General features: G+C 39.7%; 1 protein-coding gene across 5 annotated transcripts; it reads left to right on the top strand.

Annotated features, from left to right (window-relative positions):
• Positions 1-191: 191 nt before the first annotated feature.
• Positions 192-23,918, top strand: sema6dl (sema domain, transmembrane domain (TM), and cytoplasmic domain, (semaphorin) 6D, like). 5 transcript variants are annotated; one of them, XM_038283377.1, is made up of 20 exons: positions 193-370; positions 6,078-6,246; positions 6,661-6,772; positions 9,908-9,968; positions 10,168-10,230; positions 10,325-10,426; positions 10,551-10,641; positions 10,890-11,009; positions 12,249-12,337; positions 13,095-13,312; positions 13,390-13,521; positions 14,123-14,278; positions 16,168-16,341; positions 16,628-16,768; positions 16,956-17,033; positions 17,160-17,218; positions 17,750-17,806; positions 18,274-18,456; positions 19,904-20,145; positions 20,258-23,918. In XM_038283377.1, the coding sequence occupies exons 2-20, from the start codon at positions 6,126-6,128 to the stop codon at positions 21,383-21,385; spliced, it is 3,327 nt and encodes a 1,108-aa protein (XP_038139305.1). In that variant the 5' UTR covers positions 193-370; positions 6,078-6,125; the 3' UTR covers positions 21,386-23,918. The 5 variants fall into 5 exon arrangements, with proteins under 5 accessions (XP_038139306.1, XP_038139305.1, XP_038139307.1 ...); XM_038283376.1 differs by lacking the exon at positions 193-370 and adding an exon at positions 901-1,154 and having other exon boundaries at positions 20,258-21,385; XM_038283378.1 differs by lacking the exon at positions 17,750-17,806 and having other exon boundaries at positions 192-370.
• The last annotated feature ends 3,975 nt before the right edge of the window (positions 23,919-27,893 follow it).

Here is a 27,893-nt window from a genome sequence, read left to right as displayed (position 1 = left end):
GGGGGGGGGTAATATAGGGTCACACAGCACTGAAATGGGGAGGGGGGGCAATTTTCCTTTCTCTCTTGGCTTTAGGAAAGAAAGGGGAGGAAGCCAGAGCAAGACATAGAGAAAGAAGCCCAAACCAACCGAGGCGAGATGGATGACTGGGGGAGGGACTGGAGCAGGAGCGCTGCTTATTGGTAGGCTGCACTCCTCGCACTGGATGGATTGACTTCGCTCGGGTCGAATTACACCATTTGCCGTGCATTAGTTTGTTTTCCTCCCAGCCAGAAGAAGTTGATTCACTACGACGCGCAAGAGATTTCCCCGTTTTCTGGATTAAACCCTGCAGCGCGTAAAAGGATATAAAATAAACATTTCCGATGAGGTGAGTCCCTTGCAGATGAGAAGTGGATGTACTTTTGTTGCGCCACACTGTATGGTGAAAGTCGATGGGGGAGGAGGGGGGCTAGAGAGAGGTCTTTACCTTTAAAACTAATATATATTCCTCCTGTCCGATAAGCAGTGCCGATCTGGGAAAACTGATGGTTGCAGGAGGAAGATAGTGGGATTATCTTTAGTAGAGGTCGCAAAATGAATCTGCTCAGCTTGGAAGCGTCTTTCCATAGTCTGTATAAGTGAGGAGGGATCACATTGGCTTAGATGGTTGCTTGTAAACTTTAGTGATATAACATAATTAACAGGAACCAATTATTGGAAATGTTAAAGGTAAATAGACCACATGGGTAGTCTGGTCAATGTGAGTCATTGTAGCTGTTTTTGCGCGCTGCTGGATAGTATAGGGGAGCATCAGTCCTGTGTGTGCCCTTCTTCTGGTTTCCAAAGTTAATCGTAGTGGAAGGGGCTGGTGTGTGTGAGAGAGAGAGAGGGAGGGGGGGCTGTGTGGTCGTGGCAGAGCTTTGAAGATCACTCATCAGAGAGCCAGGGGGGCCCCGGGAACGGAGCCCTAGTCAGAAGGCTCCTGAATGTGGAGATCGGAGCCGAAAAATCAGCCAGCGCATCTGGATGAAAGAGAGGGGAAAGAGTGGGGTTCTGGATGGAGCTGAAAACAACAGGAATATCAGGCTGGGCTTTTTTACGCACATGGATTATCAAAGGAATATAACATTCATTCGGAGTATCTCATTCGCGCGTCAATTCGGCTGTTTAAGGTAGGTCTGGTGTGATGTTTTTTATTTTTTTGTTTTATCAATAAGAATCTAATTCATTGGGTTTCAAATAGCCCTGTGCGCACATTAATTATTCTTTATTTAAAAAGCCAAATAACATAAAATACGCATGTAATGAAAGTAATCCTAGTTGGCAATTTGCTGTAAAACTAACGCCTGGTTACAGCCCTTTAAATCCGTGCGTAATCTTATCTTCAAACGTCTTTTTCATTCATAAAAAGTCATTATTATATTTTGTATTATTAGTTTGAATCATACTATTATTATTTTTAAGTTAATATGATTAAAGTTTTTTTCCCCTAATTTTATTTTTATTAAACCAACTTCTGTTGGCTGTGTACGCATGACGGGAATGGCTGTTAAACAATAAGAGGAGATGGGCGGACAGTTACCAGGAAGGTGTTTCCTTTTCTGATGCCTCTGCTATTTTTAAAGCATTTTTTTCCTAAGCCATCTTCTTGCAGAATAGTAAACAGCAGAAGCGCTCCGACCCAAATAGGCGAGGAAGCCAAGCTGTGGACATGAATAAAGCGCAGTTAAAGAAAACCAAGCCCCATCACCGCTGTCACTCCACCGCTGTCCCCCGCGTCTTTGTTGTTCTTTTGTACGAGTCCAACATGTGGACTAAAGGGCTATGAAAGGATTTACACGGACAAAACTCGGATGCCTTTATATTCGGGTTTGCACAATGCATCCATTAGAGCAAAGGGTTGGATTTTGTAGCCAGGACTGGGATAAAAGATTCACACTGAAAGTGTGCAAATTAAGAGTGAGAGAAGAAATAGTGGGATCTTAAAGAGGAAGGTTCTTGATTATTTAAAAAAATCTATTATATAAATGGGGTAAATTTGATTAAAAAGCAACAGGAGGTGTTTTTTTTTACATGATTATATTTTTTCTACATTGACAAGATGCCTCTTAAGTTTGAAATAAACATGATATTAATGCATGATCTAAGCGCAGGTTCTATATCTGCCAACCTGTGTTCTCTTTTAGAAATAAACCCAAATCCCTGAAGGATCTGAACTCTTGCCACTGAGATCACAGAGCTTAGCTCATACAGTAATTACAAACTGGATGTAGGAGTGGAACGCCACCATGGCCAGTTCAAACATAACAAGCCACAGTTTTTTCCTCTTTTTCCAACAGCACAGCTGGTTGAGTGTCCGCCCTTGCCTGGCTGGACACAGGGTCAGGGCTCGGTGACCAGAACGACCACTGTTAACCTCCTTTAAAGTCGGCAGTAACCCCGGAACGGCCGCCATTAAACCATCCAGTGATCACTTTTAACCCTGTATGGTTTCCCTTATATCAGTGATTGTTTGGGTTAAATAGACAGAGCGGTAAAACTGGGACCATGTGTGAAACATTTGGCTCCAGTTTATTTGTTTAGTCATAACAAGTCCCCTAAACATCCAATAAACATGGATCTGCTGGGTGGGGGGTGGGGCTCCATTGTGTTCTAGTGCCCAAAGCCCCCTTTTGTTTCTTGGTCACACCTGCAACTTAAAGCTTTTGTGTAGAACTACTGCTGAGAGCAGCCTTTCTCCTGTTTCACTCCTCTGCTCACCAAACTATTGAGGGCAAGTTAGGAAGCATGCATTGAGGGAGGCAAAGCTTCCCTTAATGACAAATTTCTGAAGCAACAAGTCAACCAAGCAAGTGAGAAGTAATTATGGTTTTAATAGCTGCTAGTTATGGGTAGTGCTCTCACTGCAGTAGGAAGGGAAAAGATAACTTGTTTGCCTGTTTGGTAGCTGCTCTAATCATCTGGCTGATTCAACCAGGCTTCATCTGGATTAATTTCCCGAGGCAAACGAGTCAGCAGACGAAAGCCAAGTTATAGGATGTACACAGCTTCAGGCCTAAAGTCACACATGCCTGCATGTGTTTTAAACATGCATAGTGTGTAGAGAAATGCCAAAAACTAAACTCCTGAGTTATCTGATTTCCTGTTTTAAGTTCACAGCTCGTGTTGTGCGAGATGACAAGCCGAGGAGCCCTTAGCAGCAGCAGGAGCAGCTATTGTTCTGCTGGGATTACATCCACCCAACGCATTCACACTCAATTTACAAAATCTCACGCTCTGCTGTTGTTTTCAATCCTTTTTATTATTCCCAGTTCCTCCCAGAAGTACCTCCCTGCAAAAAAAAAAAAAAACACAACATCCATGCAGTGCCACATTAGAGGTGAGGTTCTTGTGCCAGTGAAAACCCCTAGCTAAGAGGAGGATAAGTGTTAATCTGTCCCTTTAAGCTTGAAAAATTAAAGCTGGTGCTGAAACCACCATAACTGGACCAGAGACCCAAGTCACCCGCTGTCAGCAGAAACAGAAATCCGACAGATCCCTTCCCCCCTCTCAGCCCCTCTCCCCATGCTAGAAACTGTGGACCGGAGCCAGCGATATCGGCAGTGAAAGTGCGTGGTTGTTGGACACTGAAAAGCCTGTAATAACAGAGGCAGAGCGAGGCAGCGCTGAATGGCACTGAGTTGCGTGACAAGCCGAGCGTCTCTAGACTTCTATGTGCATGCATGCACATACACACCTTCCTGAACACAGACACATGCACACCCTGAAGGGTAGGGACCAGAAAGCGTGAAGGCAACTGAAAACAAACTGCCGTCATAAGAGCATGAGAGTTCATTTTTAATCACTGACCTTACACTAAAGTTTCTATGGAAAGCTTTTGCAAAACTCATTGGCTGCAGCTGTAAAAGGAAGATTGTATTTTAGGTTCAGCCCGGAGGGTTTTTCTCATGGATTGTTTAGTATAAGAAAAAAAAAAAGGTGTGAGTTGGAGTGCTTTTGAAGAGGCGACAAAGAGAAGGACTGTAGATTTTTGACAAGTCAGGAAATGATCTACCTGCGGATACCGCCAAGTTTGGGATATGTGAACAGCCTGCAGTTTTCATGAAAGCATTATAAAGTATAACTGCAGAGCTCAGTTTATTTACTTTTTATAGCTCCCCATTTTTTTTTTTTGCCATCGAGCATTTCGTATCTATTTCTGTCCGGTGTTTTTTCTTTGGAAACTCAGCAGTTTATTGCATTCGATTCTAAAATAGCACAAATTTCAATGGATGAGCATCAAAACCAGGTAAAAAATAAAATAAAAAAAATGATGTGATGCTTTTAAGGAAAACACATGCAGATTTATTTGTGGGGCAGTAATATTACTTCTCATTTACATTACGATTTTAACAGACGCTTGGCAAACCTCTGCGGCTCGTTTATGAAAACATCTCTTTGGTCCCCATAAATCTACCAATTTCTGTTGAGACATCAAACCCCTAATTTAACTATTATGTGGACTGATGAAGCTTAAGCATCATCTCGTATAGGCATTGCATTACTCAGAGTTAATGACACCGCTCTTTCAAAGGCCTCAGTATCCCACAGAGTGCTGAATAGCCATGATTATACACTGCTTATGACTAAAACACATGGGCTTTACTCCGATTCCAGCTAACGACCCTCCTCTTTGATCATCCAGCAGTAACTGTTTAGATCAACAGAGAATTAGGGTTGGAAAGCATCATGTTTTATATCAATGTGTTAGAATAAAGGGGGCTTTATGTGCTCTGCATACCCACAGAAGGCTTTTGTTCTTATAAAAAATCTCACCGTCTAATTGGAGAGTTGACAATCACGTGTCATAGGTTACTCGAAATATGCCAGGAGCGTGCGCATCAAATATGCAATTCTTGTGACAAGATGAAGTAATCAGATTTTGGTTTACAATGTCTTAACTTGGCTACAGTGATTGAGGTAAGGGCTATAGATTTTTCTTTTCTAGCTGCTGATCAGAGATGTTTCCTGTGTGGATCAATCAAAGCGCTAATGGCTTGGCGGGGCTGGGCTCACAGACAGCAGTGGAGCAGGTGTGCTTTGGGGCTAATTGAAAAATGAGTCAATACTTTGTGTGCGGGTGTGTGTTTTTATGCATTCGTGCTCCAGCGCTGTCTTTGCATTATAGCATTTGAAAGCATGATTCTGTATGTGCAGCCTGGGCATCTCAGTGGGCTCCCCCTGCTAATCCATTCCCATGCCTGTGTGACGTCTCCCAGTAAATTGTTTATATCCGTTCAGGCTTTACCTCCATGAATAATTTGTTTTCCTTATAAATATTTGAATGTACATCAGTCATTAATATGCACAGACACAGTCTGTCCCCAAAGTACTCTTCCATACACCAACTTACACACTTAAACTCCCCCCTGCCACAACCGTGATAAATTATTGCCAGTGTAGCCATTAACATAATATATCTGCAATCAGGCACGATGCAAACCATTGTCTAATAAAATTACAGCTCATCAAAACGACCCCATATGTTGTAATGCGGAAACAATTGAGGGAATCACTGTGCTGCAAGATTAAGAAGAAAAAAAAACAGAGACCAACCCCCCATAAAGGCTGGAGTGATCCCTGCCAGCAGAGTGCTGATAAAACTCTGCTAAGGTCAGAGCAGAGGATGCGCTACCAGAGGTGATGAAGCTGCAATGTGGTGATTAGTGCAGGGTCTGGCCAAGTAAAACCAATCAGAGCACAGATGTACAGCGACAGCAGGCCCACCGCATTTCTCAAAGGGGGGGACTTCCGCTGCATCCAACACACACCGAGAAGCCCCACCAGTAAGTTGGCTGACCTTCCCTTAGACAGCAGATGCAGCGAGAGGTTGTGGGTGAAGTGGCCAAGCCTCGCCACCGACTACCCAGTCATCAATAAATCAGAGGAAGTGTTAAGTTTTTATCCTTATGTCATTAACCAAACTTTAGAAGCTTTTAGCATGCGGTGTTTCACATGCTTCTCATAGGATCAGAGTTGACCTCGCCATGGAGCTAGAGCATAAAATCTATTATACGTTGAAAAGTAACAACCATGCATTTTGTTAATGTCTCCAGGTAACATCTCCAGGATTGTGAAACAGGAAGTGTCGTCTGTGAGCAGCCATGGGCCAGGGAGCTGCGCTTCTGCTCAGCGAGCTTCTGCTGTTACTGGCAGCTTCACAAACTCTCCTTGCAGTCAGCTTCCCGGAGGACATCGTGCCCCTCGACGTTGTTGATGCTCACTGTGAGTAGAAACTGGCTGTTGTTCATATCACCTGCTGAAGCAGCCCTCCCTTCTGCCTTCTGACATCCACTTTCTACTCATTTAACCTACCACACTGAATTAACACCAAATGCATGAAAAACTCATCCTTGTTGCTGTGTCATCAGTTCACACAGTATGGCGCCATATTCATAAAATCACTCTGCTGTAGGGGAAGTTGTAAAAATGGGGGCATTTTATTTCCATTTCCATCATGCACTTGTACAAAAAAAGAAAAAGCAAAAACAGCAGTTAATGATATAAGGGTTTGAGAACTTGCACATTATATTATTTGTTTGCATCATGTTTTCATTGCAGATCAATGTATTAATTAAGTTTAAACTGAAGCAAGGGGTGAGATTTAATACGTTTCTAATGGGTGTGATTTCCCTGCAGTCACACGGAGGTACCCTGTGTTCAGAGGCAGGCCCTCTGTCAACGACTCACAGCATCGCCTCGACTTTCAGCTGATGACCAAGATACAGGACACGCTATTTATCGCTGGCAGGTATTTTTAACGCACACACCTTTTCTATATTCCAATCTGTCGTCTTTCCCTTTTAAACCCCCCCCCCCCCAAACATCAATATATTCAGTCACTGCTTGGCAAGTGAACACAAGCACCAGGGTGAAAAAGCTCTTAGTGTTATTGGATCTGTGGCTTCAAGATCTGATGTATATGGCTGGTATCGATTCAGTGAAGGCGTCCATCATGGCGGTCTGACGTGCTTTCAGGGATTTTTTGGCATCTTTACTTGTCTTTTTTTTAATTTATGGGCAGTAGAATTAATGTGGCTCCTAGCACTAACATTGTAGCAGGAAATTACTTAAACATCAACAATATAAAGTGTTGCTCCACTAAAATCCCTGCAGCCACCAACACATGTTTGGTGTCGGGTGGATTCTATTCCTGACGGTTTGTGTTTTCAGTAAAAATGAAACAGGAAGTTTTTGACCCAGGGTTGATCATAAGTCATGCTGATGGCTCTTTTTGAAAATACATTATTAACATGAAAGTAAGTGCTAAATGTTTGCTGTCTTGCTTTAATCAAAGTGTTTCAATATTCTATATTCATCCACTAAAAAAACACTTGAATTATTACCTTTTAACCATCCACAGCCTCCTTAATTAGTACTGATGAACAGAACGTTCCCTCTTAAACCAGGCACCAGGACTGACATCCCTGCTGTTATTTGATCTAATTTATTGATCCTTTGTTAATGTGAATGCTAGAGCACATCCAGGGCCTTAAGAGAGGTCACATTGAAAATAATAAAAATCATTCTTTAACCTCTGTGTTTTTATATGTATATATAATTTTAACAATACTGGACATACAGGTGCTGGTCATAAAATTAGAATATCATGAAAAAGTAGATTGATTTCAGTAATTCCATTTAAAAAGTGAAACTTGTATATTATATTCATACATTACATAAAAACTCATATATTTCAGATGTTTATTTTGTTTAATTTTGATGATTACAAATGACAACAAATGAAAATCTCAAATTCATCATATCAGAAAATTAGAATATTACTGAAGACCAATAAAAACAAAGGATTTATAGAAATGTTGGCCAACTGAAAAGTATGAACATGAAAAGTATGAGCATGTACAGCACTCAGTATTTAGTTGGGCCTCCTTTGGCCTGTATTACTGCAGCAATGCGGCGTGGCATGGAGTCGATCAGTCTGTGGCACTGCTCAGGTGTTATGATAGCCCAGGTTGCTCTAATAGTGGCTTTTAGCTCTTCTGAATTGTTGGGTCTGGTGTATTGCATCTTCTTCTTCACAATACCCCATAGATTTTCTATGGGGTTAAGGTCAGGAGAGTTTGCTGGCCAATTAAGAACAGGGATACCATGGTCCTTCAACCAGGTACTGGTAGCTTTGTTACTGTGTGCAGGTGCCAAGTCCTGTTGGAAAATGAAATCTGCATCTCCAAAAAGTTGGTCAGCTGCAGGAAGCATGAAGTGCTCTAAAACTTCCTGGTATGTGGCTGCGTTGACCCTGGACCTCAGAAAACACAATGGACCAACACCAGCAGATGACATGGCACCCCAAACCATCACTGACTGTGGAAACTTTACACTGGACTTCAAGCAACGTGGATGAAGTGCCTCTCTTCTTTTCCTCCAGACTCTGGGACCTTGATTTCCAAAGGAAATGCAAAATTTACTTTCATCAGAGAACATGACTTTGGACCACTCACCAGCAGTCCAGTCCTGTTTCTCTTTAGCCCAGGCAAGACGCTTCTGACGCTGTCTGTGGTTCAAGAGTGGCTTGACACAAGGAATGCGACAGCAGAAACCCATGTCTTTCATACGTCTGTGTGTGGTGGTTCTTGAAGCACTCACTCCAGCTGCAGTCCACTCTTTGTGAATCTCCCCCACATTTTTGAAGGGGTTTTGTTTCACAATCCTCTCCAGGGTGCGGTTATCTCTCTTGCTTGTACACTTTTTTCGACCACATCTTTTCCTTCCCTTCGCCTCTCTATTAATGTGCTTGGACACTGAGCTCTGTGAACAGCCAGCCTCTTTAGCGATGACCTTTTGTGTCTTGCCCTCCTTGTGCAAGGTGTCGATGGTCGTCTTTTGGACAACTGTCAAGTCAGCAGTCTTCCCCATGATTGTGTAGCCTATAGAACTAGACTGAAAGACCATTTAAAGGCTTTTGCAGGTGGTTTGAGTTAATTAGCTGATTAGAGTGTGGCACCAGGGGCCATCAATTTTGAACCTTTTCACAATATTCTAATTTTCTGATATGATGAATTTGAGATTTTCATTTGTTGTCATTTGTAATCATCAAAATTAAACAAAATAAACATCTGAAATATATGAGTTTGTATGTAATGTATGAATATAATATACAAGTTTCACTTTTTAAATGGAATTACTGAAATCAATCTACTTTTTCATGATATTCTAATTTTATGACCAGCACCTGTAAGTCAGGACACATAAGTATATATACATAAGATGGGTCTTAATGTTTTTTCATGATTACAAAGTGTTCCAGTTCAAGTTTATAAACTCTCATTCAATGAGAAAACGTAAGATTTTAACACCTTCCTGGTCTCATTATTTTTTATATAGTTTGACTGGCAGGATGGTCCTAAATTACACCAAGTTCCAGTCAGCTTCTTCTATAAAATATGAGATATGGTAGAATATGCTGGACATTTGCTAGTAGTCGTTGAGGCGTGCTGTAAACCACAAGATATTATCTTGTAGACAGTAAAGTTCTTATTTCTAAGAAGTAACATGTTGCAGTAGTTATCTTACATCATAATTTAGATTTTTTTTTTTTACAATTAACCCAAGACATAACTGGTCAATCATTGTAAAATGCCACCTAAGATTATCCCTCCAACAATATGAAATAAAATGAGTGTATGTGCTATAATATAATTTGGAAGTACAATGCAAAAACTAAATCTGCACTAATGAAAATTAGTAGAGAATAGTTAAAAACTATGTAAATGAGCTCATACTTATCCATTGCATGTACTTTCTTTAAAGACTCAAAAACGATAAAGGATTCTTCCATAAAACAACCATTTGTTTTCTACCTCTCTAAGGGTATTCCCTGAGGTTTTTCTGACTGAAGTATGTGTGTTGTGTTGTTGTGTGTTTGCAGAGATCAGGTGTACCTCGTCAGCTTGAGAGAATCGTACAGGAATGAGATCATTTCTTACCGGGTAAGATTCTCACCACTAGCTGCTTTCTCAACCCACAATCTCTAAAAGGGCTCCACAGAAAATACTGAGCCATTCATCATCAACCGGACAGGTTGTAAAATGAGAGAGTGGAAAATGGGGAGGGGGGGTGTATTTGAGTGCAAGTCTGTGTATTTTGTTTGACATGCACGTGTCTAATGCACCGTGTGGGTCTTTACAGAAGTTAACGTGGCGATCAGGCCAAGGTGACAGAGACATGTGTGCTGTGAAGGGAAAACATAGAGTAAGTATGCAAGAAAAAAAAGGTTTTGGCAATGTGTCTATCATGAGAAAAGAAAGGTGCCAGATTTTATAAAATGTTGTGTGTTTGATTTCAGGATGAGTGCCACAATTTTATTAAAGTTCTGGTTCCCAGAAATGACGACCTGGTGTTTATCTGCGGCACCAATGGCTTCAACCCCGTGTGCAGATACTACAGGGTCAGTTTTAGTGTTAGAATCACATTCGACAGTGCTCATTTGACTGATTTATGCATCACTTGAATATGCGTTTGTTTCCCCTATATCTAATGTGATGTGTGGGGGATTTCTTTGTTTCCTTTAGCTGGATAACCTCGAGTTCGATGGGGAAGAGATAAATGGTTTGGCGCGGTGCCCGTTCGACTCCAAGCAAACCAACGTGGCCCTTTTCGCTGGTACGGGTCTAACACACACCCACCCGCAAAAGTATTTAGTCTTGCAGAAGAAGGAGTAATGTGTTTCTACTTATGTTCTCATTATCACCTCTGTGTCTCTGCCACAGTAAAACTGCCTGCAGTGATAACAGCTCAGCCAATTAAGCTTTATAAAAGAAAAGAAAGAAATGCAGCGAAGAGCAGTGATATGTGTGCGTTCTCTTTTTTTTTTTAAAGATTTTTTTGTCTTTGAATTTTTGCCTTTTTAGAAGGAAAGCTGTATTCTGCAACGGTTGCCGACTTCCAGGCCAGTGATTCTGTCATCTATCGAAGTATGGGTGATGGATCAGCCCTGAGAACCATCAAATATGACTCAAAATGGCTCAAAGGTAAGCCCACAGCCCTTTTTACTTTTCTATTATATGGCACAGTACAGGTCGATTTCAATTAAATGCAATTTTATCAAAAGCTAATGGGAAACCAGTAGAGAAACTGAGATATTATATTAGTTATTTCTCAAAGTTCACTATGTTTCAAGGCATCATTATATTAATTTTCATTCTAATTGATTCCAAATAATACAACTCCGCTTCTCGAATGTTAATATCACATTTGGCCCCAAAAAGGAACTTTTAAAACATAATACCAGCCTATTAAAAAGGATGTTTATTAAGTGAACACAATATGCACTTCTGTTCAGGTCCTTTAATGATATATTACTGCAAGAAAACCGCACCAAGCTGCAATGATCAGCATCCTATTCTGCTGAGGTGCTAAGAAAGCCCATTTTGGTAGAATCTGTAAGCTTATATTTTTACATGGAGTAACAGTCATTTCCTGTTTAAAATTATAAGTTATCAGTGTTTGATACTTATTTTCCCTCTGGTGTAACTGAGATAAATTTCTAACAGGTTTTATAGCATGCTAAGCTCTTTTACCTCAACGCACTTAAACACTTCCTTGTTTTATAAAAGTATTCTGGAAGTTCATTGTAAAATCTAAGACAAATTAACCAGATATGACATTGTGTAACTAATGCTTGCGATATTTTAATAACCCATGGACAGGAATTACAGATTCTTTTTGCATTTGGTATGGCTCTGTAAAATGTAAGATGATATAATCAAATTAAAGGAAAAAGACACTCCTCTAGTAAATGAATAAACCTTAGAGTAATAATTAAAATCATCTCCAAACTCCTTGATCAAACATAAAAAAATTAAAGGTGGTTTATGTCAATGGCTGATTTCCATCCAGCTGAAGGAAATAATGTTGAAGAGAAGGAAACTTATTCAGCAAAACCAGTTTACTTTATAAAAAAAAAAACTGCCATCAGTCATCCTGAATTCTCTGAAAATACATGCATCTACCTGCCAGGATACTAAATGCCCACAGTGCCATTGCGTGTACGTACGTGACTGTCAGAGCTTTTTTTGGTGTGATAGAGAACTCTCCTGCCTTGCCAAGCTTCACTGGAATATGGGTTGTTCTCTCCCAGGCAATCTAGGTCACCTCTGTCATATACGGCCGTGTACAAATCTTTGAAATATTCAACATGCACGGCGGTGGTGACGGTGCAGAAATACACTTTAACTCTCTGGCTTCATCTCTCCTTTTTTCCCCCTCAGAACCACATTTCCTGCATGCAGCAGAGTATGGGAATTATGTGTACTTTTTCTACCGGGAGATTGCCGTGGAACACAGCAATTTGGGAAAGGTAAGACAGTTCAACTGCTGAGTAAATCACCTTAAATATTCCTCAAAAATAGTGTGCAAGAATTTCTTTCATTGACGGATGTGTTAGAAATGCTGCCCTAAAGGAGCCTTGGGGGTGATGGCTGTAAATCACATCCCAACGCAAGGGAAATTTCGACACCCACCAGTTACTGGGAATGTCTTCCTAATGTAAAACCATTACACAGAAGAACGATTTACCCCCTACAGACTTTGTGTCTCCCTTACACTCCATCACACACAGTCTTGTAGAGGGAATTAGGACAGTCCGGGTTTGAGGCCGGCTTTGCGTTTGAGCATCTTATCCCGGGCTGGGCTTGCCAAGCCACAGGAAACCAGCATCTTCCATCAGTCACCAGCTACTAAATATTTTAACTCTACTAATGCTGGGGTGTCACCTGGCTTCTGATGGAGGTTTGCACTGGTAAATTATTAAAAACATCTAAGCCAACTCTTTCATGTACCTCATTTACGCTCTCTGCCTCTGTAATATATAAAATCAAACATGCTTTCACACGATGCTGCCTTAAGTACATTTTTAAATGTTTGTTTCAGTTTTAAGCGAACAATCTCCTCACTCTGAGTTAAATATTCGCGTGTGCGTTAAGTGATTTGTGCTGAGTCGCTACAGGATGGAGTTATTTATTATTCAGCAACCTGAAGTGTTTTTAGTGACACTCACGGAGATGCCTTCCTTTTCCGCTCGCCTCAGTCCTCTCTCCAACCTTCTTTTCTCGCAGGTTGTTTATTCCCGAGTGGCTCGAATCTGCAAAAACGACATTGGAGGGTCACAGCGGGTGCTGGAGAAGCACTGGACCTCTTTTGTGAAGGCCAGACTGAACTGTTCTGTGCCGGGGGAGTCCTTCTTTTACTTTGATGTCCTTCAATCTATCACTGACATCATCGACATCAATGGCGTTCCCTCTGTGGTGGGCGTTTTCACAACACAGATGAACAGGTGAGCCTGAAAAATCCAATTCAGGAAGGATATTTCTTAAATTATCCCATTCTTACTAGTCTGTTGTCCCTCTGCAGTATTCCAGGATCAGCAGTGTGTGCCTTCTCCATGACTGACATAGAGAAAGTATTCATGGGCCGCTTCAAGGAGCAGAAGACCCCTGACTCTGTGTGGACGCCGTTTCCGGAGGAGAAGCTCCCGAAACCCCGGTTAGAATTCGAGCTTAAAGCAATATTCCCACTTCTCAAAATATAATTTCAACAAAAGGCAGAAATGAGAAATGAAACGGTTAATGCATGACACGAGTTACTGAACATTGAATTTCTGTGAGCAGCAGCTGCTAACCACCTCGATTCTCTCTTTCTTAATCCTTCTTTGTCATGTTTAAACCCAGTGAAATCAAATCTTTTTCCCAAACAAGCCACCAGGTTATTAGCTTTGATCCAGCGCACACATTTGCCATCTGCTGGTGATTAAATTATTAATTTGGGATAATTAAATGCATTGAATATTTAGCCAGTTTACAGTTGGCACTTATATTGCCAGCCATGCCCTGCATCCAAAATACAAAGTCCACGTTGCACCTCATTACCCATGTAAATCATTGATGAGGTATAATCATGCATATGTATATTTTATGATTCCAGCTGAGACCTTTTCCATAGCCCAAAAGACACCTGCCACCCCATCATATCCCCACCCCAGACTCTCTCTGCACTTTGTCATTCATTTGTTTTCCCTGGTGTTTGATGGTATAGGCCCGATCTTTGACCTATTGCCCTCTGTGCATGTGCACTCTTCATATCTTAGACCTGGGAGCTGTGCGGGTCATGGTCCAGCTGCATCCTTTAAGAGCTCTGTGGAGTTCCCAGATGACACCCTGCAGTTCATCAAGTCCCACCCCCTTATGGACACAGCTGTGCCTTCGATTGGGGACGAGCCTTGGTTCACCAAGACACGTGTTCGGTAAGTACACATGGAAAAACATCTGTCAGTGGAAAGACAAGAGCCTAACAGATTTATGAGGGCATACGTCAGTACATTACACAGCACTGTTTTGTGTTAAGTACTGACAAATTTATATTTTGTGTGTGGCTATCTCTAACCTGTTTTAGACATTTTTATTCTTTTTTTTTACATATGTATTCTGGCCATTTATTAATGGAACTATTTGTAATTCAGGCTTTAAAATGTTCAAGCCTAAAAGACAAGTAACAGCAGCACACAGAGTCCCATTTCTTTATCTTCTTTACATAATGGTAAACAAGAGAGAACAAGAATTGCAGCAGCTATGCATTAATCTTAAAGCAGATGACTACCATAGATACTCAGCTAAATATCTATGGTAAAAGTAATGATTTCAAAGTTTAAAACGACTGGAACTTTGACAAACAGTGCTGGATGGCAGTTTAGTACACAAAACATGCATATAAAAACACAGCTGTGACCAAACTTATGCCTTTATAGACTAAATATCTCGACTCTTTTGTGCAATTAAATATTTGCAGCCCAATTTTTTTCTTTTTATCCCCAAACAAGAGGTGTTAATGAAAGTCTATTCTATTATATTCTATTAAAGTTGACAAAACCTTCACCCCCTAATGACGGGCATATACTGTCGGATATTTTAGATCATTGCACACAGCTACAGCTCACGATGTATGTTCTCACACTGTGCGACCTGACGCTCTGATGCAATATGCTCACACTATACGTCTAAAAACCACGTCAGACTCAGCTCCGCAGTGAGTTGATGCTATTTGGAATCGTTTATCCGGAAGCCAAATGAGTGGAAGAAGAATATGAAGCTCACTAGAGGGAAATATGCTGCCTTAGCAATTTGTGCAATTTTGTGTGCTGAAAGCCCTAAAAAGATAAGGCAACGACGTATTTGGACAAAGACATGGCTGAGCAAACGTGGCTACTACCGTCTGTCCATTTTACAGAAAGAACTCCATTTCACTCACACCCACACCATGCTTTTGTGTTTACGTCTGAGAGGAAGAAGAAGAATCCTTGTTTGCGCATTGGGCTATTTGCCCAAGACGGCCGACTGAATTTCAAACATGTTTGATTTTCTTCTGACCTCACAATTCCTGGTGGTGGTTGTGAGAGGCTGACTGCCCCTCGTTACTCCCTGTACACTACACGACGCATGATCAGGCTGAAAGTCTGCCAGACCGCAAAAATTCTAGCACAACTGGAAAATCGGCCCGCAAAGGGCAAAAATCGTACAGTGTAAGCCCAGCTTTAGACAAACGATAACACCTGTTATTTCCACTGGGTTGTATTTACTTTTATGTGGGATCTGTGATTGATCCCTATGGAGGTATAGATGTGTGTTGTGACTTTCCTGCCAAAGATGGTAATGTTTGACCCACATGTGTTTTCTATAGATCTAAGGTATTAATAAATTCTTGTTTAAGAAACAAGAGAAAGATCTGCACTCACTTGTTATTCAAACACTGAAAACAATGTAATTTTTTTTTTTATTATTTAACCTGTAGTTACTTTATTAAAAGCTATCTTTCTCTAAGAAAAGTGGTGTTAGGTTATAGGTAATAGTACGGCATAGTAATAGGTTACTATGTCGTTTTCAGCAGCTGATCAGTTAGATGACAACTATTGGGATAATGTTGCTCAGCATGTGATCCTAGACAGGAATTTAGGTACATTTTTTTGATTTAAGGTAATTGCACTTGGTTTTACATAAAGTTTTCATATCTGATTTACACCCATTTAACAGTTCTGATTAAACCTACTTCATTGGAGCTGTCTTCATTACTATCTTTAGAAATTAAATATATAATAATTATAACCATATCTCCAATGTTTCTCTAATGCTATTCCCAAAGGTACAGACTAACAGCGCTGGCTGTAGACAGTCAAGCAGGACCTCACAAGAACTACACTGTGGTCTTCATTGGAGCAGAGTCTGGGATTGTCCTCAAAGTTTTAGCGAAGACTTCCCCTTTATCCCTAAATGACAGCCTGTTGCTGGAGGAGATTGACGTCTTCAATAAGGCCAAGTAGGTCTCTTCTGAACTTCTACTGTCTCAATGATTTCCTTTTCTGTTTCTTTTCCTCTTGTGTCTTTCGGTTTCTTGAGTAAGAAAATCTTGAAATGAAAACACACGACAATGTTTACAGTGCATGTGATTATCTCTAGATAATCTAGATTATCTCAAGTGCTACGTGTAGAAGGTTTAATGCCTATTGGGCTTTGAGAGAATGTTTCACCTAATAGTGTTTCAGTTTTCTATGATTTAGGAAGAGGATTGAGTTGTCTGACAGGTGTCCACTTTCTCTTTCCAGGTGCCCATCTAACCGTGCGGATGACAAGCGTGTCCTCTCGCTGCATGTGGACAACAACACACACAGCCTTTATGTCGCCTTCTCAAGCTGTGTCATCCGTATTCCTCTGAGCCGCTGTGAAAGGCACTCGTCCTGCCAAAAGTAAGTGACACCGCTCTTGTTGAGAGGTTATACTGTCACCCATGGGTGTTTGACCTCATTGCGGTGTTTTTTGGACGAGGATCACAGCAGTTTAACTTTATGCTTGATGGTTAATGTTCAATTGTTAACAAAAGATAACGTTTTTTCAATAATTATTAAGCCGGGTGTGGCTGTGTTTGTGTGCCAGGTCATGCATCGCATCAAGGGATCCTTACTGTGGTTGGAAGGCCCACGGTGCCTGTGAGAGAATACAACCTGGTTTATTGTGAGTTCAAGCTTAGGCTGCAAAATATAAATGAAAAAAATATATTCAGAAATGGAGAAAAAAAAACTGTCCGACTTATTGGCAACTCTTATAGTAATCGCCAGGTGTTCTGCTATGTATTTGAAGGAATGGATACGAGCAAGATGTAGAATATGGGAAGACTGCCCACCTGGGAGACTGTCAAGGTATCTCTCTCATTTCCATCCTGTTCCACTGATCGCGGACAAACACACGCTTTTATGCTCACACTTATACACTCTGTACACAAGTAAAACACAAACTCATCTCTACATACACCATGAGCCTGCACACCCGTAACCACTCCAGTAACTTAACCCCTTACATGAGTCTATTCGCAGTATTAACACACACATCTACATACAGTACATGGCCGTCTGTAACAATGGCTTTCTGTGAGGCCCAAACATGGACATGTACAGTGAAAAGGTCATGTTCAGCTTATGCAGATGATAATTTCTACTCTTGTAATTGGAAAATTATAGTCTTCAAGCATCTTACTTAAATGTAGTTTTCACCTCATGCGTATCAGCTAAACATGACCGCAGCTGAACCTCCGTATTGATCAGAACCAGAGGGCTTCCAGTTTTTCCAGGAAGTGCTAAATATCTATTCTCATAGAAGATTGTGAGCATTTGGTTTTATTTGAACTTCTGAATTCCCTTATAATTAATTTCTTGTCCTTTTAATTCTTTTAGTGTTTTTGGGCACTACCTCAGCGCCAGGTGTCAAATCATTTGGCGACCCTACCTCTGGTTAGTTTGATCTTTTACTCAACTGGTTTCTTTTCTTGAGTTCAGTGAGTTCAGTTTTTCTTTCCCTCATTTCTACTTTTCATCTCCTGCACCAAAAAACTACTAACGCTTCATTATCCACCATCTCAAAAAAGGTGATCCACATAGGTGCTCTCCCCACAGCACATAGCCACTCATTGCATCATTTCCTTTCCTAATACATCTGTCTTTCCTTAAGCATGCCAGCAGTTCATCTCTTAGCCTCCCCAATGTTGTGTACCAACTCCTCAAAAACTGTGATTTCGTGTTTTTCTACCTGTTTAAAAATACTTAGATTTGTAATGTTTGGTCTTTATATGTAAAAAAAAAAAAATAAATAATAATAAATCTTTTTTTCTCTCAAAAATGCTCTGCTAATGTCTACTAACTAGGGTGACATGCTTTCCACTCACCTGCACTATTTGTTAACCGTTTGTTTGTCACCACAGACATGGAGTTTTCATCTGCATCAGTCACTGTCCAGCCCAGTGAGCCCATACATCCCCCAGTACTCATACCCAGTAAGAGCCCCAGCTCAGGGCCTCTACCAGAGCACTACGGCTCAGGCTTTGTGCTACAAGATGACCCAGCCACATCTCATTCTTTAAACTCTCTCCCAGGGGGGCCAGAGGGTAAGGCTCATAGGAAGACCATCAAACTTCAAAATCTAATAGTTATTAGCAACATTTTTTTCATAACAGAACCATCTTCCATTGCTATTGACACCCTTGGTAGAGATAATGTCTAAAGCTATTTTTTAATGCCTCTTCTTATGCAATAAGAACAACTGGCATTACAAAAAAGGAACAATTAGGCAATTTCTAAAAAAAAAAAAAAAACTGTTATATTTGAGTACATATGTTTGGTCTTATAAAATAAATTTTTTACCAAAAGGGGTTTCTTTTTTGAAGTTCATCTTAGCCTTTATAATGTTGCAGTGGTAATCAATAATTTTCTGTTTGTGCAGGGTATAAATATTTCATGACACAAAGCCCAATTTCTCTTAGCTTCTCTTTGGAATGGAATGGAAATGTAAGAGAACATGTCTGTTAAGTAAAAAAGATGTATGCTATATTTCACAAGTCAACAAATGGCTCCAGTTGATAATCATCTAAATGTTTGTATAACAAAAGTCAGATCAGAAATTAAAGATTGATACAACTTAACTTAACAATATCCGAAAATGAGAACAGGGAAGCAGTTAAAAAATGTTTGGGGGTTTTCTTCAAACAACAATTTTCAACTCCTACATGAGAATTGTAGAGAAAGAGGCTTATTTCTAATGTTTATCGTTACCAGGGATACCAATAACTGTGGAAGGTGCTCTATGCACATAATTTCTGTATTATTTACATTGCTTTTTCTATGTAACCTCTTTCATTTCTGTAAATCCTTGTGTTTTTATTTTAATTTTTTCCGTGCAAATGATTTACTTCCTATCATTTATTTATTACTACTACTATCCTTCTTTGTTGTCATGAACTCTGTTTTAAAACCTTTCTTTTTTTTATTTTACCATTATTTCCTCCATAGATATGTTAACTAGCTTTAGTGACAGTTTATCATGGCTGGTAGATCATTGACTGGGCCCCCTGTCCCAGACCACTGCTATGGCTGTACAGTGAATGACTAACTCCCTTCAATGTCTGTGGTTACTAACAAACCTTCGTAGAGCAGAAGCTTCACAAATAATTTGGATGCAAACATTACTTTTCTGTCCTGAACGATTTTCCACAGTGAAAAATAATTTTTCTTTGGCTCCATCACAAATTAGGGAGCACTTCTTACCTGTGGATGCTGTATGCATGACACATTCTCTTCTTAAAGGCTGATCAAATCAACACTTTGGAACTAATACGCTCTTTCTGTAGATGGCGAAATGGATTTGGGTGCAAAACAATGACTGTCAGTTTTCACCACCTTTGTCCTTAATCTGGTTTGAACTAGTTTAGAGATTTTAAACGTAGTGGATTTGTGTATAGTAGCTGCTCTGGGTATATTCTGGAGTAAATGTAATTTAACAGTCCCAGGGACCAGTGTTTGTACTGGGGTGTTCACAGGTGTATTACTGTATTTTAGGTGTATCGGATATCTATACAGGTGAAAGCAACCAAATGGTCCACATGAACATCCTCATCACCTGCGTCTTCGCTGCTTTTCTAATGGGGGCTCTCCTGGCCGGGCTCATCGTTTTCTGCTATCGGGACTCTGTCCTCCATAAACCAAGACATGCCCACAAGGACACAGAGTCTGCACCCTCCTGTTCTGACTCCACTGGAAGTTTTGTTAAACTTAATGGCCTATTTGATAGCCCTGTAAAGGTAAAACCAGACAATTTAATTTATCTTCCATCATGTTTTGGCAACATGTACTTCAAAATTTAACAAAGCTGTGTCTGATCTTGCCTTTTTGCATCCACTTTTATGTTCTTAGGAGTACCAAACCAACATTGATTCTCCAAAGCTCTTCACCAATCTGCTGAGCAATGGTAAAGACATCAATACGCCCAATGGTGACACCAAGACCATGATCTTGAGGGACAGCTGTCAGCCCCCTGAGCTGGCCGCTCTGCCCACACCAGAATCCACCCCTGTTCTCCAGCAAAAAGGCTTACAGCCCATAAAAAACCAGTGGGAAAAGGCTCATGGAAAAGTCAGCGGATCCTGTAAAGAGGTCAACCCATCAGCCAAGGGTCCACAGTTCCTTTCTTCACCTGCACCTACTAATACAAATCCCAACCACCCTCACCTTGCTCTGGGACACTCCAATATCCCCAGTGCAGTGGTGTTACCAAATGCCACACATGACGAGCCTAATCTGGACAATTGTGATGAAACTTTACCACATTCATCTGAAAAGAAACTGAAGAATCCAGATTGTAGGGGTAGCAGAAAAGAACAGAAGAGGTCTGTAGATGCAAGGAATACACTAAATGATCTTCTAAAGCATCTCAATGACTCTGTGGCCAATCCCAAAGCCATACTACAAGAAGAATCGGGGCCTTGTCCAAGGCCTCACCTCACACTGGAGCCCATGGAGGAACTAACTGAAGTACCCCCAGCCGTGCCCAGTCGTGAGGCTTCATTGTACTCTCCCTCGTCCTCTTTACCAAGACACAGCCCCACCAAAAGGGTTGATGTGCCCATGCCCTCTACACCCACTTCACCCACAGGAAGCTTGAGCATGGGGGGCACCTTGGAAAGGCAAAGAGGGAGTTACCAACTCCACCGGAGTGCCTCTCACAGGCAGTCCTTATCAACCCCAACAAACGGAGTAACCATGGGGGTATCTGTGTCTCGTCAGCACAGTATGAATAGGGGAGGATATATGCCCCCAACGCCCCCCTCAAGACTTGACTCTCATGGTGCAATGGTGGCACCCGGGATGCACTCACCTCACCTACCTTCTGTTTCCAGACAGAGCAGCTACAGTGGGCATGGCTCGCTTCCCCGAACAGGGCTTAAAAGGACCCCATCATTAAAGCCAGATGTGCCACCAAAACCCAATGGGTTTCCTCCACAGACTCCACAAATGAAAGTGTCTAATAAATACAGTTATTAAATTGGACAACTGTGGACATATCTAAGTAAGCTCTTGATCAGTAGAGCTTTGTGCTCAAGGGCTTGGGCTGTCTAGATGGGATAAGGCTTTGTGTGTGTTTGTGTATCAATTTGAGGTGCTTGTCCTCTTTAAATGATACGCCCATTCACTCGCATTGAAAAAGGGAAAACACCACATGGCCAAAGAAACCTACTGAGGCTCCCTTCAATCCCATCTGCTTCCCTGCACCCAGTGGCCACATGGAAATGAATAGCAGACAATGGTGAGTTTGCTGCTCACCATTGTTCCTGAACTTAGATGCTACCTGTTTCCACGTAAGGTACAAGGTTGCTCAACAGGTTGCTGTGACATACGTGGAGGGGCAAAAGTGGTGGAATACTTGGAGAATTGTTCTCAGTTGTTACTGCCCTTGAGCACTGTCTTCCCTCAAATGTGAACTGAACAGAGAAGAGGTAGGCGATAACTATGGTTGTGATGCGCCTGGAAAAAAGGAAAGTTAATTTTCATAATGTGCATTCTGCTTTGGATGCATCTGACCATTAAACAACTGAATAAAGTAGCAAGCAAAGAAAAAGAGGCAAATGCTTGAATGTGTCTTAGTTGACCAGATAAGCAGATATTTTGAAAGGTCTTGGGAGTTGCCACAAGTCAGCAAAAGCACCTTACAATGTGTTGGAAGACCTAAGTCACTGTCTTTTAATCCAATTTTATAATCTGAACCAAGTCTGAACAGATTTTTGTGTCATTCATTCATGATCATTTGGTCGGGTTTGGCTAAGGTTAGTTATGTTGGGATTATGCAGAAGCAGGGACTTTGTAACTCACTGGGAAATTTGACTTGACATTTATTGCTATGGGTTTAAGACAAAGTATTCATCATTAATGCATTGTTTTCTCAGCCTTGCTAGAACAGCTATGTGTGTGGACATTTGCTTGTCTCTGAGTATGTGTGTTATACTGTAAACAGAGGTGGAAAAGTACTGATCTAAGCACTTCAGCACACTGTTTAGACTAAAACATTGGGTTAAAATGTTTTCCAAGACTGAAATGTATGGTATTCTTTATTCCCCATATGTAGTAATTCTATTGGTCTTCTATCTACTAGTTTTATTAAAAGTATGTTTCTCATTGAAAACTTTTTAAACAATATTTTCTACCCTGTTGTTTTCCTTCTGTAAAATCTACCACTGTGAAAGTAACCAAAGTCTTTTATTTAATGACATTTCAAACAAATATTCAGTTAAGCTAAACCCCCTTATAAAACATGTCTACCAGACGTTTGCTCCTGCAATAATACTATTGCAGACTGACAAAACTGATCCTAGAACAGTGCAACAATATGATACTTGTGTCACAAGCTCCACAGCTTATGCTCCTGGTGCGCTTTTCCACCAATGGCCAGTGTACAATCAGCTCAACATTGACTAATATGTCCAAATAAGTCATGCTGGTAATGACAAGGTCCTGTATATACTTAAATAATATAAATAAGGAGTTTAAGTATTTTTAGGCAAGTGAACCTGAATCTGTGCATTGTGTGCCTTATTTACAAAACAAATTAGTACAGTATATGTCGAAGGCTATGTCAGTTGGTCCTCTGTTCATATCACATGTTTTTTAAACACGTTTTTTTATATAAACAATCTGAAATTTAGGACAAGGTCGTCAAAAGAAGCCATTAACTAATTAATTCCACCCAGGAGTTTAAGTCTCAAATAAGTCGAGCGAAAAATACTTATTAGGTTTCAATAATGTATTCCATTTTACTGCCAGTATTGCAAAGATTTGTGATATCCACAACAAAGTGATGCCATGAACTGAATGTACTTTCATAACTATGGGGTGTAGGGCGGTCAGCTGTTCCGCCGTCGTGTGGAAGCCTAAACACAGCCCATCATTCTCACAGCCAATGTATTAACAAAGACTTCAAGTGTTCTGATGAAAGCTCTTGGCAATGTAATTTCCAAAACCTAAGGGGAGATAGTTTTTTTTATTTTCTAAAGGCCAGAAAGGACAAATGTGGTTTCATTTCTTGTAGCAGTGCTTACATTATTTGGTTGACCTCTGCAGTCATTTTTTGAGTGTCAGTTGCCTGTTTAGCCCAAAGCCACATTTTGTTTACAAGTGGTGATTGTATGTAGAGGCTTTCTCCCCTTCATCTAACCAGTGTTGGGGCTTTGTTTTCTACACATGCACAGTGACATCACAGACATACACTCAAACACTGCTCAACTGCCTTGTACATTGCAATATGACCTGGGTCTTTTTGTTGCAATACAAACTAAAGCCTTTATATTTCAGTCAGTCAGTCTTTGATGTCTGTGCAGACCGACCATGCTATCTCACGTACGTTTATTTAAATGCTGTCCATCAATGCACAGCCGGCTGTATATTTTGTCTCAAGAGTATTTGGGCGTGTAGATATGTTGTACTGTGAATGTGTAAATAATTATGCTTTTTCTGGTTTCATATTTTTGTTGATTTTTTTTTTAACACGGCACGTATAGTTGAAATAAAACATTACTGCACAGAAATAGTGTCCCTGAATCTTATTAGCAAAATCATTTTCAAAATTGTGCTTAATGAAACAGGATACCATTAAATAAAATTATACATTTTTTAGCAATTTGACATGTTTACTGTAACATGAATAAGTTAATCATCAAATGAAAACAAGGGACTGAAGCTTTTTATGCTCCAATCTCATCAGGGAAATGATCAAGTTTGTAGATGTTTAATGTTTGAGGTCAGCATAGAGTTTGTGAAGCAACACAGCATGTGGGAATTCCTCCAAACTGATATGTTCTTCTGCTCACTAAACATCTGGACAAACTATTTCTTAAGGCCTAAGAACTAAGCCCCAAATGAGCTGTGGAGGAATTACAGTAAATGCATTTCAGATCATGTACTGATAAAATCTGGAGCATGACTTTGCAAAAATGTCTCTGATAGGATAAATTGTAAGTAACAGTTCAAAAGGCAAAATGGGTGGATAACTATCACTTTCAATCCATAGATTCTGACTAATTTAAAAATAATCAAATTATCTTCATTGACGTATCAATATTAAAGGTATAGTGGAGGATTTTCACGGAATTTTGAATAGATCCGCCCTCTTCACTTTAAAGTAAGTTTAAGAAGTAATTCAGTTTGTAGGTTTGCCCAAGTGAGTTTAAGTTTTGAAATTATAAACTTCAAAAATTAAGTTGGAGCAACATGATTCAATTACTTAATTTGCAGCACCATTTTATTTTTAGAGTGCAACTTTTAAATCTTCACCTCAGTGAAAGTAATACGGTGGGCTTTGTAAATACAAACAGGGAAGCAAAATATCTGCATTCATTTCAAGAGCTGAATATCATAGCTGAAAGGCAGTGGTGGACCAAGTACTCAACAGTAGTACTTTAGCGAAAGTATTGATACTCAGTCAAATCTTACTCTACTATAAGTAAAAGTTACTCGGTCAAACATCTTCTCAAGATAAATTATTTAAGTACTCACTTTTGAAAATACTTAAGTATTGAAAAGTATATGCATTTAACCCTGTAATGCCAACCGTATGTATCAAATATGATACATACGGTTTCTGAAATGTTTTGCGTCTGACACCTTTTGCATAATTTAATGGCAAAAACTTTGCTCAAAATCCTATTGTACACAATCAGATATACCTGATAACAGAGGGCAGAAGACTACACAAAAAATAATCTTGACTTATCGCATAGTAATAAATTATTAATATCAAAAATTCTTTTTACATATTTTGCTTAAAGGCGAAATAAGGACTTCAAACCAAAGAAAAGTAATTTTCTGTTTTGTTTTATTCTTGGATCAGGCTTAAAAGCGTTAAAAGTATTTAAGTATTCAAAAATACAAATAAGATTTTGTAATATTACGTTTCTGTCCAAATATCGGAGCAATTTTAAAGGACCTTTTAACGTTTAGAAACAACTGGATGTACTGATGAGTAGAACCACTCTGCTACCACATCTGCATCACATTGTGGCAGTTTTATGCTGAAGTTCTTCAGCATGAAAAAATGCCACAATGTGATCCAGATAAATGCCACAAAATATAGAAAAATTTATTTTGACTATTAATTCATTTAAAAACAAGCCTAACACTTTCTCCATGGAATAAAGGTTTAAGGTTCAATCTATTATCACAAAAAGCTACAACTCTGATAGGAGAACTAATCCTACTGAACAACTTGACCACAAGGCAACAACTAACACCTAAATAAAATGTAAAAACTACAAATAATATCTGCACTGAGTTTCTCACGTTTGTGGAATGTCATGCCAACCTCTACAACACTGGTGTCAAAATTCGGTCCTATTCGGTACTAACAGATTTCTATCAATGTAGTGGAGAAGAAAGTACAATATTGTAGGGGGGTGAAAGTTATAAGTACCCCTCCCAAAAAAGATCCTGAAGTAAAGATGCTCAAAAATGGTTCTTATGTACAGAAATCAAGTAAATGTACTTTACTACTTCCCAATACTGCTGAAAGATAACATAAAAAATCTGTAGAAAAGTACTGTATTACTTTAGAAAAGACAGCAAATAAAGCTACATTTCTGATACTAAAAATCTCTTAGCTTTACTGTAAAATAATTAAAAACCTGTTCCTTTAAAAGCATTTAAACATGTCAGTTTGCAAATACATTTTCAGAAAAATAAAAGCAACAGATTGTTTTATGGTGTGACGACTAAATGTCTGTAACCCTAAAGGTTGGTTGCCATCACGGTGCCCTGAGTCTTAGTTACCAAGCCTTCAATCTCCAGTGGATTGTTTGTAATATGCATTTTTACTTCCAATGTCATTTATTTAAAGTAAGAGATGCTGAGGTTGTTGCATCTGTATCATTTTTCTGACTATACTTAAAGAGGAGCAATTCAGTTTGTGAAGGGAAAAGGGAAAAACTTGCAAGCTGCATATAAAACATTGTGATTTTAAGCATAAAAAACAAAAGATCATTTTAAATTACAATTCATTAATTGTCACACCAAATATTGTTGCATTTGCCGCCGAGGAAACATGATGGAAGTACCAACTATATCACTTCAAATAAAACAAGGACTCCTTTATTCCTCAGCAGTTAAATCAGGAACAAAATAACATTTCTTCAAAAATGGAAGAAATCTTATCAAATTTTTAATAAGGATGGATGTGTCACAAAATTGAACCCTAATAATGCAAGCACTACTCGTCACCTGAAAGCCTACGTACAATTTATTTTATATTTCTATGTGTTTGATTATGAACTAATTTTATTTAGTTTTGTCTTATATTTGTAATCATCACCCTGAGTTCATGGCAAAAGTTGTATTTATTGACTGAATCAATATTTACGAATTATTTTTTTTAATAGCCCTCTGCCCCAGCAGCGGAAGGCAGGCACTTAAGATATATTATAATTAAAAATGACCAGAAAACATGTGTTGTGGAGGAATAAACTGACCTAAAACTCTGTAAAAGCTGCATATATATTTGCATAACAATTCTCAGCAAAACTCTGTCTTCTGTTGTTACAAAATAATCATAAAAAATAAGCTGCATTTGCAAAATCCACATAAGTGTTATATTATTATTATTTTCTATTTTTTCTTCTTTTTTTTTTTTTTTGTTTTTTTACACCTTTATGTGGACTTTGTAGTTACTTTATATAGGTCATAAAGTGTTATCACTAACAGAATAACTAGGTTATGGTTTTATGTTTGTGACAGAAACCTTAATCTCTTTCACGTTCTGTTCTAAACAATATGCTGACAGACAGTCCTTCCATAGAGGAGAAACCTGCTTTGCGTACTAATTTTCATAAACAGCACTGTTGTTGTTGGCTTTACCTCCGCAATGGAAATCCAAAGAGGAGAATGACATAGTAAAACAGAATTTTTTAGCAGTTAAACAGACATTTCCATGCTACATTGTCAAAATCTATCTCATCATTCTAGAAAAAGAGGGTTTTGTGTTTTTTAATCTTTTATGATAAACTCATAGGTTAGTTAGGCCATTGTCAGATGTAACATTTATATGAACTTAGTAGCTGTTCTTTATATGGTTTTGACTTTCAGATTTTTTGAAAATGTTGTAAATTTAATTTTTTTCAAATTGGTAAGTGAGCTAAAACAGAAAAGGAGAAGGAAGACGATGTAGGTCAAAGTGAGTTTAGGGGCAAAGTGAGGGAGCACCTCCTGTTTTTTTTTACAGGCTGCTGTTGAAGCCCTTCGGGTGCTCGGCCGGGATGGCGGGGGTTGCGGCTCATCACTGCCGTCTGAATGTTGACACAAGTACTCCTTCATTTGCTTTCAACAGGACCTCCCGAAAACTCACACCTCTTAGCAACCAGCTCATTCGTTTGCTCTCTCGCTAACACACACACAGACACACATATAAGGGAAACATTCGCCCCTCTGGGTGTTCTAGTGGGGGTTGAGTGTGATTTGCTTGTGAATGGGGAACACAAAGAGACGCCTCTTGCTATTCTGAGGTACATCCCATCCT

This window comes from Cyprinodon tularosa, unplaced genomic scaffold, assembly GCF_016077235.1.
Source record: "Cyprinodon tularosa strain WSP-4 unplaced genomic scaffold, ASM1607723v1 ctg193, whole genome shotgun sequence".
Taxonomy (NCBI): domain Eukaryota; kingdom Metazoa; phylum Chordata; class Actinopteri; order Cyprinodontiformes; family Cyprinodontidae; genus Cyprinodon; species Cyprinodon tularosa.
The sequence above is the reverse complement of the archived record's forward strand: the minus strand, read 5'-3'. Positions and strand labels throughout refer to the sequence as shown.